This window comes from Scyliorhinus torazame, chromosome 16, assembly GCF_047496885.1.
Source record: "Scyliorhinus torazame isolate Kashiwa2021f chromosome 16, sScyTor2.1, whole genome shotgun sequence".
Lineage (NCBI taxonomy): Eukaryota > Metazoa > Chordata > Chondrichthyes > Carcharhiniformes > Scyliorhinidae > Scyliorhinus > Scyliorhinus torazame.
Window position 1 is genome coordinate 187,085,903 of NC_092722.1, and position 10,383 is coordinate 187,096,285.

The 10,383-nt window shown below is 45.1% G+C and overlaps 1 protein-coding gene across 1 annotated transcript in view; it reads left to right on the forward strand.

Moving 5' to 3' along the window:
* Positions 1-8,199, forward strand: part of LOC140393308 (uncharacterized) — a 160,711-nt gene extending 152,512 nt beyond the window's left edge. Inside the window, exons 14-16 of the mRNA XM_072479621.1 lie at positions 1,326-1,428; positions 3,656-3,792; positions 6,698-8,199. Coding sequence (XP_072335722.1) covers positions 1,326-1,428; positions 3,656-3,792; positions 6,698-6,833 — 376 coding nt within the window. The 3' untranslated portion in view covers positions 6,834-8,199. The remainder of the gene's footprint in view (positions 1-1,325; positions 1,429-3,655; positions 3,793-6,697) is intronic.
* The last annotated feature ends 2,184 nt before the right edge of the window (positions 8,200-10,383 follow it).

Here is a 10,383-nt window from a genome sequence, read left to right on the forward strand (position 1 = left end):
TGCCATAGAAATCAGAACCGGTTGCCACTGGTTACCAGCAAAGCCCAGCATTTTGAGCCAGTTCATTGACTGCCAGCCAAGTCAGTTAAACTGAGTCATCATTGATCTCTCCTGCCTGAATTAAAGGCAACGGCTGTGTGTAAGATGCCTTAAAGATACAGGCTGCATTAAAGTCACAGGTCCATTACTAATCTGTGGATCAAAAATAGAACAAAGGGGAAATAAGGAGATCAATAGGAAACAAACAGGAGGGACCCTGACAGAAGCTGCAGGTTAAAGTGCAGCTGCCTTCAAACTGATCCAATTCTTGTAACTAAGATGTACAAAGCATGCGTTGTGGGCTTCAGCGCTTGCAGGTAAAGGTTTAAAGTTGCTAGTGTTCTTTGGAGAGGTAGGGTACCATTTTGGAGACATATTGCACCCCTTCGAAGAGATCAGGTACTCATTTGGATAGGTCCAGGGCAACCTTTGAAAGAGGTCAGGTACCTTTTGAGATTGCTAAAATTAGGCAAAATGTTGTGTAAAAAGTGGATAAATTCATGGGAACTGTCGAGGGATTTAAATCCCCAGGCATATAATTTGTTTTTGGAAAAATGGCCTGGAATTTAACAAAAAAAAAAATCATGCTTGCTATTTCAATCTGTCTGCTGACATAAACCTCAGGGTTATCATTGCATGACTTGCGCGAAGTGACTGATTTCACAACCTATCATTATCACAGTGGGATACCTGTCGGTTCACCATTTGATTGACAGCACAGACTTATAAAGTTTGAATACAAATGTTTGTTTTTAGAATGGATTGAGCAATTGAAGTAAGTTAAACCTAGTAAATGTGTTCTTAACGATGAGAGTGTCTTTTTTAATAGTGAATTCATCAATAGGCGCTAAAGAACTTCATTTTATTTCACCTTAGCATGGCTCCTGAGATTTGCCCATGGCCAATTCGGGATGAGTTGGCATGGATGGTGTGAGGAGCAATGGGAAGTGGATGGGGGGGGGTGGTGTTAAGGAGGTGTGGGCTAGAGACTTTCTCACAGCCCACATCTGGCTGCCTCCAAATTCTTTCCAGGAAAGTTATCAAACATACTTCCCACAACCTCCCAACCTCTCTCTAACCCCCCCCCCCCCAACCATTATTTTCAAATGGCACCAAGTGCAAATATAAGTTGTTGACTTGAGCCCCGATGTCTTAAAATACTCTCCTGTGGATGAGGTAACTCTGTTCTGCCAATATCATTCCTGCTTGATGAAAACATATGTAGGACAGAATTGATGGGGTGCAACTAATTCATATTTTAATGATTTCTAACTGCTTCCTTCCAGTTACGGGGAGATCGAAAGTATCCGGGTACTACATGAACGCTTCTGTGCATTTGTCAACTTTAAGTGCCACATGGCAGCTGCTAAAGCATTGGAAGCGTTACAGGTGAGTTCAGAAAGATTTCACCGTTTGAGCATGACGTTGTCATCTACCTTGTTTGCAAATCAAAGTCCCCTAATTTATCAATGAGGGAAGCATCGGAGGCTTTGCTAGTAAATGGGGCAATCTGCTCTGAAACAGCATTTACAAATGGCTCCTCACGGTTTTCTATAATAGTGTAATATTAAGGTGAGTAAATGCCCAATTCACTTGCACTGTGTCTGTCAGGGAGCGGGAGGCGAGGCAAGCTTTACAGTAAACAGTATCTAGTTTACTGAAAACACAGCTCACAACTGAAGCTACAGCAAAGTCTCCGAATAACAGCAAGTTTATTTTCTCCAGCCACGTGCAGTCAGTGGAGGATAGATAATGCATCAAATCAATCCTGGTCAGCTACAACAGGGGATCACATCACCCAATCTTCTCCGTTTAGGCTAGGACATGTTACATGGAGCTAGACCCTTCAAACATTCCCAGTATTCCTTTGCTGAAGTTGCAAACACAAGGATGAAGAGGTGTAAATCACCTGAAATACAGCTTCAGGAGGGTATTGAAATAGGGTCGTTAAATATATTTAAGGTAGAAGTAGATAGATCCTTGACTCACAATGGGGTTAATGGTTATTGGAGTTGGCAGAATGTGGAGTTGAGGCATAGCCTTATTGAATGGCGGAGCAGGCTCGAGAGGCCAAGTGGTCTACTCTTCCTAATTTGTATGTTCCTATGTTCGTACGTTCTCCTCTAACCTTGATAGAGAAACCTTCAAGAGTACCCCAGAGCTCCATTTTCTGATACCTTCCTCGTCCCCGAATCTGGCTGTTACGCCTTGGTGCCTGATTCACGGGCATGGGGGCGGCCTCCATAATCCCAACTCTATCTTTCTGCAACTCTTTCATCAGAGCTTTTGCCAAGGACTTCAGTCAAGGAGCAAAGATTTGTATTTCCGCAGTTGTCGATAAAGCTCAAGTTTAGGCGGCACATTTCGATGTGTAGACGAGAGCAGAAAATTGCAACGGGACATTGGTAGATTAAGTGTGTTGGCAAATGGAGTTAAATAGGAGGATGGCATTGGAGCTTAGAAGGTTGAGGGGCGACCTTATCAAAACATAAAAGATTCATAAACGTTGGTAGATTGTGGATGTTAGTTGGTGATACCGAGACAAGCAAAGTAAAAGAAGGAGTTGGTTCAGATATAGATCAGAGAAAGTTCTAAATGGTAAAGCACTAGCAACTGTGGAGGAACAGTGATTTGGGATGTATGCAGAGTAGGCACGGAACACCAGTGAACAAGGACAAAAGATAGGTAGTATTTATAGAGAAACTGGCACGTGAGTCCAGAACAAATGGGCCTAACTTTAAAATTAAATCCAGGCCATTCAGGGGTGAAGTCAGAAAGCACTTCCTCAAACAAAGCTGAGTAGAAATGTTGAACACTTTTTTTTAAACCAAAAAGTTGTCAAAGCTGGGTTCAAGAGAATATTTCAAAGTGGAGCTGGTGGACTGTTATTTGGTAAGGATATTAAGACTAATAAAACTAAGGTGGGTAATAGGATTTTTAAAAATTCGCTCTTGCTATGTAATCATCACTGGCTAGACAGGGAGAAGGTTCGGCTGCACCATATGCATCGACACACAACAGTTGGGGAACTGAAATTTGCCCTCTAATATTACCTTGCTGTGCGCAGCCAGTTTATTTAAATTTGCAGTACCTATAAAATTGTTTTGCACGGTCGTACACGAGCGGTATCTTGAAAGAGACCATTTATGAATGAGTGGCATGGCGAATGGGTGGCACGGCAAATGGGTGGCACGGCGAATGGGTGGCACGGCGAATGGGTGGCACGGCGAATGGGTGGCACGGCGAATGGGTGGCACGGTGAATGGGCGACAGGGTGAATGGGCGACAGGGTGAATGGACGGCACGGTGAATGGGCGGCACGGTGAATGGGCGACAGGGTGAATGGGCGACAGGGTGAATGGGCGACAGGGTGAATGGACGGCACGGTGAATGGACGGCACAATGCATTCTGAGTTCCCGTGGGGCACGGGCACCCACAACTTGCAGGGAACATTCTGTTTCTGTGTTGTAAGTTTACATATCGCCACCCGCTGCTCCCGACGAGGTTGACTAACTGAAGGGCTGAATCCTCCTGATCTTTTATACCTTAGGGCCACCCGGCGTCTGGTATCACGGTGTGGCATTGGGCCAGTAATTCTCTCTCTCTCATTCACAGGGTAAAGAAATAGAAAACACAAAGCTGCTAATCAGGTACCCTGACAGACATCTGACTAAACGGAGTTTCCCACTGCAGAAACCCCCTGTGCCGATGGGAGTGTCGGTCCAGCCGGAAATCGTGACGGCCGCGTGCGGGTGAGTTCAGGAGGTGCGGGGACTTAGATGGACATTTATAGTCACATGATCTTTGTCCGTGTGGGCTCAGTGTCATTTGACTTTACCGCATTGCCTCTCCCTATCTCTAAACCTCCTTGAGCCCTATCACCCTCCGAGATCTCTACACTCCTCTAATTCTGGCCTCTTGTGCATCCTCCATTTTCCTTGCTCCCTGCATTGATGGCTGGGTCCTAGGCGCCTAAGTTCCATCCATCAATCTCTCGACCTCGTTCTCATTTACGACGCTCCTTAAACCCTATCTCATTGGCCAGGTTTTTGGTCAACTCTCCTAATATTTCCTTATCCGGCTTGGTGTAAAATTTTGTTTGATAATCACCCCTCTGAAGCATCTTGGGACTACGTCAAAGGCGTTAAGTAAAGGAAGTTGTTGTTGACATTGTCCCAGTTACCTTACCTTGAAGTTATAAAGGGGGGGGGGGTGTTTACTCAAACCTGATGGGGAAGGGCAAATCTCTGGGTCTGTGCCAGAGTCTCCTGGAAGAAATTCTGATCATTTGGATCGAAGAAACGCCGACTCGATGCTTAGAGATGCCCGAGGTGGCCTTGCTTTGACGGTTGATGTGTTGTTTCCTGGCACACTGGGGTTGAGCATCTAGACATTCTGTGCCTCCTGGGCAAACTTGCAAAACCCATGTACCCTTGCTACCGAATGCACATGGAAACTTTTACCATGGGAAGGATTTGCATGCTGAACTATTATGTTGCCTCTTGATCATACTATGTTGTAGCAAGGAGGGAGCACTCCCACCAGCGGATAATCCAGACTGTGTCCCGTTGGAGCTAGGAGTGTCGTTGAGGGATATTCTCATACCGTTACTGTAGAAAATTATGCAAAGTGGTCAACACGCCGGTTTCACTGGACTTACTGGTCTCGGGCATCCCCCCCCCCCACTCCGCTGATGAGGGGAGCACCCCCAACCCCTCATCAAGGAGGGGCATCGTCCCGCCCACTAGAGGAATAATGGGTCACCCCCCACACCACACATGCATTAGGGTGACCCAGGCGCCACCTATCAGGCCCCATTCCCTGGCATTCTCAATGGTGCACTGCCCCCATGGCACTGAGACCCTTTCAGTGACCCCCTAGCCTGCCGCACAGGACCCTGAGGGGGGTCAAGGAGGTTAGCCCATTGCTCATCCCTTGTGTCGCTGCCAAGCTGCAGAGGGAGGATCCCTCAAAGGTCCTGGGGTTTGGGTGGGCCTGGACTGTGGGTAAGGAGTTGACCCTGGGACCTTCCCTGGGAGGGGGGGGTCCTATGTCTGGACTGCCCCACCCAGCCCTGAGCAACCTGAAAGTCACACTTGGCACTCCCAACCCCCAGGGCTCTTGGGGGACACCCTCCCTCCACATTTTGCAAAAGGCACATGAGAAATGGGTTATCCTCCTTGACCCCCCCTCAGGGCCAGTACTGCGCTTGGCAATACTTACACCAAAGCCCACCTGGTGTAGTTCCTGTTGGGCGGGGAGATTGTAAAGAGGGTTGGGGGGGGGGGGGGGGGGGAGGTTGGAGATACAGCCTTTCAGCCAATTAAACACATTCAAATGAAAGCATTTGAGCTGTTTGCAAGTTCTCGCCAGCACAGGGCAGGATGTCCGCTTTGGCCAGTGGGGTAGGACCAAAGACTGGGGACAGGTCCGGCGCCCAGCGCCGATCCCACCGATACAGAATTCTCCGCATGACCTTCGTGGCGGGGAGCGGAGAATTCCGCCCTGCATTTGCATTGACCTCTGGGAGAAATGTACCTCAGTTTCCCGATTGGGCTGGAGAGAGGAGACCCAATTAGACCCAGTAGCTCCTGATGGAACTTTGAACTTTGGTCAACAATGGAGGGATCAGATTTGTCAATGATGACCCCCTCATCCACACCCACCCTGCCTTGACCTGCCCCCTATGCTCCTCCCCATACGCTAAATATTGACTAGCCTACTAACAGTTGAGGTGTCAGATTACATGATGAGTACCTGCTTGGACAAGATAGAGAGGGTGCCGGGTGCATGGGGAATTGTACTTCAGGAAGATGTCAAAATCCTTTTCAGAATCCCTGTCCTTCCCTGACCCTGCTGAACCTCACTAGCTACATCCATCCCTTGGTCGAGCGCACTATGTCTGCGAATCATCCTGTCGCAACACACACACACGCGTAAGCCGCTCAGCTCGGAAGAATAGAGAAGTGCGCACTGAGAATAATGATAGGCTCTGGGTATCAGGCCTATAACAGTGGTCATGTTGCAAAGCATCAAACTCATATGAACGAAGAGTTCATACTTATTCGAAGTTTGGAAGAACGCTTATGCAATGTACCAATTTTCAGAACTGTTTACCCATACCAAGCCCAGAGCAACCAAGTCAACTCAGAGATTCGACTGAATTCAACACTGTGAGATGTAGGTACTCGTGTAGCCCTTTTCCTCATATGATTCAGGTCCTCAATGAAGTACTTGAATGATTATATTTCTGTGCGACAGATCTTGTAATGTGGGAATAGGCTATTAGTTTGCAATCTTGATATAATTTTAATTCAATATTCTTTCTTTTATCGCACACACCACGTCCCTGTTCCCTGCTGATTATTTTGTGTATTTTTGTTACTCTGCGATTGTCACACCTTTCCATATTTTCATCTTGATCGCTATTTGAATTTTGTGATGTAAGGTATACTGCAGTTCCGCCTTTGGGCTGATTCTTGAATTAAAATGTCATTACTACTCTCTGACATTTGAGGTACTTCGTTTTTAAAAAAATCTTTTAATTAAATGTCCATTTTGGTTTAAATTGGGTGATTGGTTTGGAGTTTAGAATTGGACAAAGAGAAGCAAGGGACTCTTTTTTTTTCACTTTAAAATGCTTTCCACTTTCCCCAGGTTGAAGCGTCGAGGTCCTGTCGACGGGGATGAGTGCTATTTTTGGCGCACTACCGGCTGTCATTTTGGAGACAAGTGCCGCTACAAGCACACTCCCGACCACAGAGGAGTTGACAAAAAGCCCTGGCAGCACTGAAAGAGACCCGCTCCACACCAGAGACCCAATGAAGTATGAAGGATGCACTAACCCCAGCATGACTTTCCAAATCTCAGAGCTGTTCTGATGGCCCTCCGTCTACTCACTAGACCCATCTTTCTCTCTTTGAAAATGATTGGAATTGGATATTTGCACTCCAAATCTAACCTGTTGGATCAATTACCATTACTTGTAGGCTTGAAGAAGGCTTGATTTTTGACACTCTTAATTCCAGTCTTTTGGGACATATCTATCCCATACTCTAAAGTGTGCTGCATATATTTGTGTGGTATTTCAAAACCCCATTTCGTTTGGAATGTTGCAGCTGACAAACAGGGGTTTGGGGAGCAGCTATGAATTTCCTTCTCCCTTACCTCGTGCAATGCGCCTTCTCGAACTCTTCGCTTCATCCATTTTCAAATATGTTCAGTGATTTTCTTTAAATATTTCCAGGGTGTCATGACTCCTTACCTCGTGCCTCCCTTAGGTTCTGAATTTGAATCATAGGCTTGTTGGAGGAAGCCTTTATCTTTCGGAGTCTGTTCCACCATTCAGTGGTATCATGGCTGACCTGCCACCTAACTCCATAGGCCCACCTTTGTCGCATGCCCCACAATCCCTTTGATTCATAAGAAGTGATTTATCTCAGATTTAAAATTTACAACTGATCTAGCATCAAAGGTTGCTCTCTTAAGACGGTTCCAAACTTCTAGCACCCTTTGTGTATCTAGACATTTTTCTTAAATTCACCCCTAAAAGGATCGAAGTTTTCAACCGTGCCCCCTATTTCTAGACTCCCAACGAGCAGAAATAACTTCTCTCTATCTCCCCTCTCTGTTACGCTTTAATGTCTTGAAAATTTTGATCAAAATGTCCCTTAACCTTCTAAATTCCAGGAAGTAAAACCCTAATTTGTTAAATCTAACCTTATAAGTTAACCCATGACATTCTGGTATTGTTTTAGTAAATCTAGGCTGCACTCCCTCCAAGGCCAATATATCCTCCCTAAGATATGGTGCCCATCACTGAACACAGTGCTCCAGGTGTGCTCCCACCAGGAATTTGCATATCTGGATACAATATATGCCATGTCTCAAAACAAGAAACAAAGTCCTGCAGATGCTGGCACTTCTGAGGTAAAATGCTGGAAAACCCTCAAGTGGGTCAGGCCACCCCTAGGGAGAAGGGGGAAAGTGGGGTTAGTTTTTTAGGGCAGTGATCTTCCGTCAGAACCCTGCGATCTTTCAGCAACTGCTGGAAAGCTTGAGATCCTGTCCTAGTACACCAATTCCTGCACACCTTTCTCCTCTACTAGGAGGCGTCACAGCCTCTGCTTGACATGAATTGGGTGGTGGTGCTGAGACGAGGGGGGGGGGGGGTGGGGGGTGATTTGGGCTCTTTCTCCTCTCAATCCCCAACACTATGTGGGAGAACTGCCCACATTCCAGTCCGTATTTTGTTTTGCCAGTGGAAGGTAGGTTTGCTGAATTTTCTTATATGTGTTGACAGTGAAGTAAGGAGGGTGAAATCATCGTGCAGGAACAACTATTAATTTATTACAGCTTAGCCCATTTTCAGCTTGATGAATAAAGTAAGGATTTGTGGTTGGAGATTATGTAAATATTGATTAGTCTTAATTGCTCATTGGATATTGGGACCATTCACCTGTTTCCTCGTCCAGTAACAGTTCAATACTTTCACTTTCTAACAGTTTGAGGTTCTGTTCTTTTCTTGGCTATCAGCATCACTGACGAGGCCAACATTTAATGTCCATGAGAAGTGGGTGAAGAAATATAATCTGATATCGCGGAAGAGAGTTCTACCGGGAATGAAGTACTGAATATTGAATAAGCTATTTATTCCAAACTTCCATCAGAAAACATGTGCAATATCTTTTCCTCTCTTTGTATTCCCTCCCCGACCAATCATTCTGCATCCCAACAGGCCTGTTGCTTCAGGATGTCAGGGCTTTGACTTTCATTGTGTTTGCCCTGAAATTATATGACACGAGGTGTGAATTTGAAATTGGGATGATTTCTTTTTTTGTTATATTTTCTTCTATTCTTTTTCCTGATTTTATTAGAATTCCTGACCTGATGGAATTATTGACGCAGCGTACTCAACTAAGAGTAAGACTATAAATTGCGCTACCCAAGCACCCTTCACGATCACTTTCAGCATTTCACAGCCAATTAAATACTTTTGAAGATAACCCAGGACCTCACTGAAGGAGAGTCAACTATGTGGTAAAGTTGACAGAATGTTCAACAAAAATTATTTGGATAATAATGGCTCTAATCGATGTTAACATTTTGAGGTATCCCTTTTCACAATAGAAAGAAAGATGAATCCAAAGGATTCAAGACACCTTCTTAACCCGAGTATTAGTCCATCATGCCGGGTTTTATTAGTTGCTGCGTTCTGCAGCCTACCCCACAATGTGGAGTGGACTGTGAAAGATTGAAGAATGTCAAAAGTATGCATTCAATTAATTCAAAGGGACGGGCATAACACGACACTCTCTAAAAGGACATGAGAATGGTTCCAATGCTATTTTAGAGTTGGGTGACTTGGGAGGCTGGGCAGAATCTGTTTGTCGTTTCCTTCCGAATGAATGGGCAGAGGAACCTTAAGCAAGTTGCAGACAGGGAGCGTGGAGTCTGTTTCCAGGCTTTCAGAGTTGGGAGGGATGGAGGCAGCAACTTGGATTAAGTCGATCTGCCCAACTCACTTACCTTTGGAATGGTGATTGAAGGGAGGAAGGGAAACCTTTTTGAATTTGCAAATGTTGTGCCATCGGCAACAAATTATTCTGCTTGTTCAGGCACCAGTAGGATTGAGCACATATTGCCCAGTCCAAAACGCTGGGTATTTAGGAAAACACACTGTGCATCGGCATTGAGTGGACCCAACCGAATATGCCAACTTGAAACGTTCAATTCGTGAAACAGATCAGTATTCATACTTAGGCTTCCAAAAGATATAAAAGCACTGGCAATTTAACAAATCCAGTTTTCAAAACGCCTTGTCCAAAATTGGATTGACTTGTCCAAGTGACTGGAATATTGGCCAGTCAGTTTTCTTTTTCACTTGGTAAATAATTTTCTCCGATACAAAAGCAAAGTCCCGCGGATTCTGGAACTCTGAAATAAAAAAAGAAAATTGCTGGAAACACTCAGCGGGCTTGGCAGCGTCTGTGGAGAGAGAAACAGAGAGTTAACCTCTCATCAGAACTGACAGGCCGACCCGAAGCATTAACTCTCATTTTTCCTGCTGCCAGATCTGCAGAGCTTTTCCAGCATTTTCAGTTCTCGTTTTATTTGCAATCGTTGTTGTCGGGTTAGACACACACAAAGTGAAGGATCAAACAATTGGACCTGTTCAAACCTGCTAAGTAAGAATACACAATGGTGCCAATCTTAGGAATTCAAAAGAGCGCTATGTTTCCAAAATGCTCCATGACAGAGATATAGCCTATCATTTTTTTTTAAATCTCCTGAGACGTAAACATTGCTGGTCTTGGAACATAGTTCGAGATTTTAAACTGAAG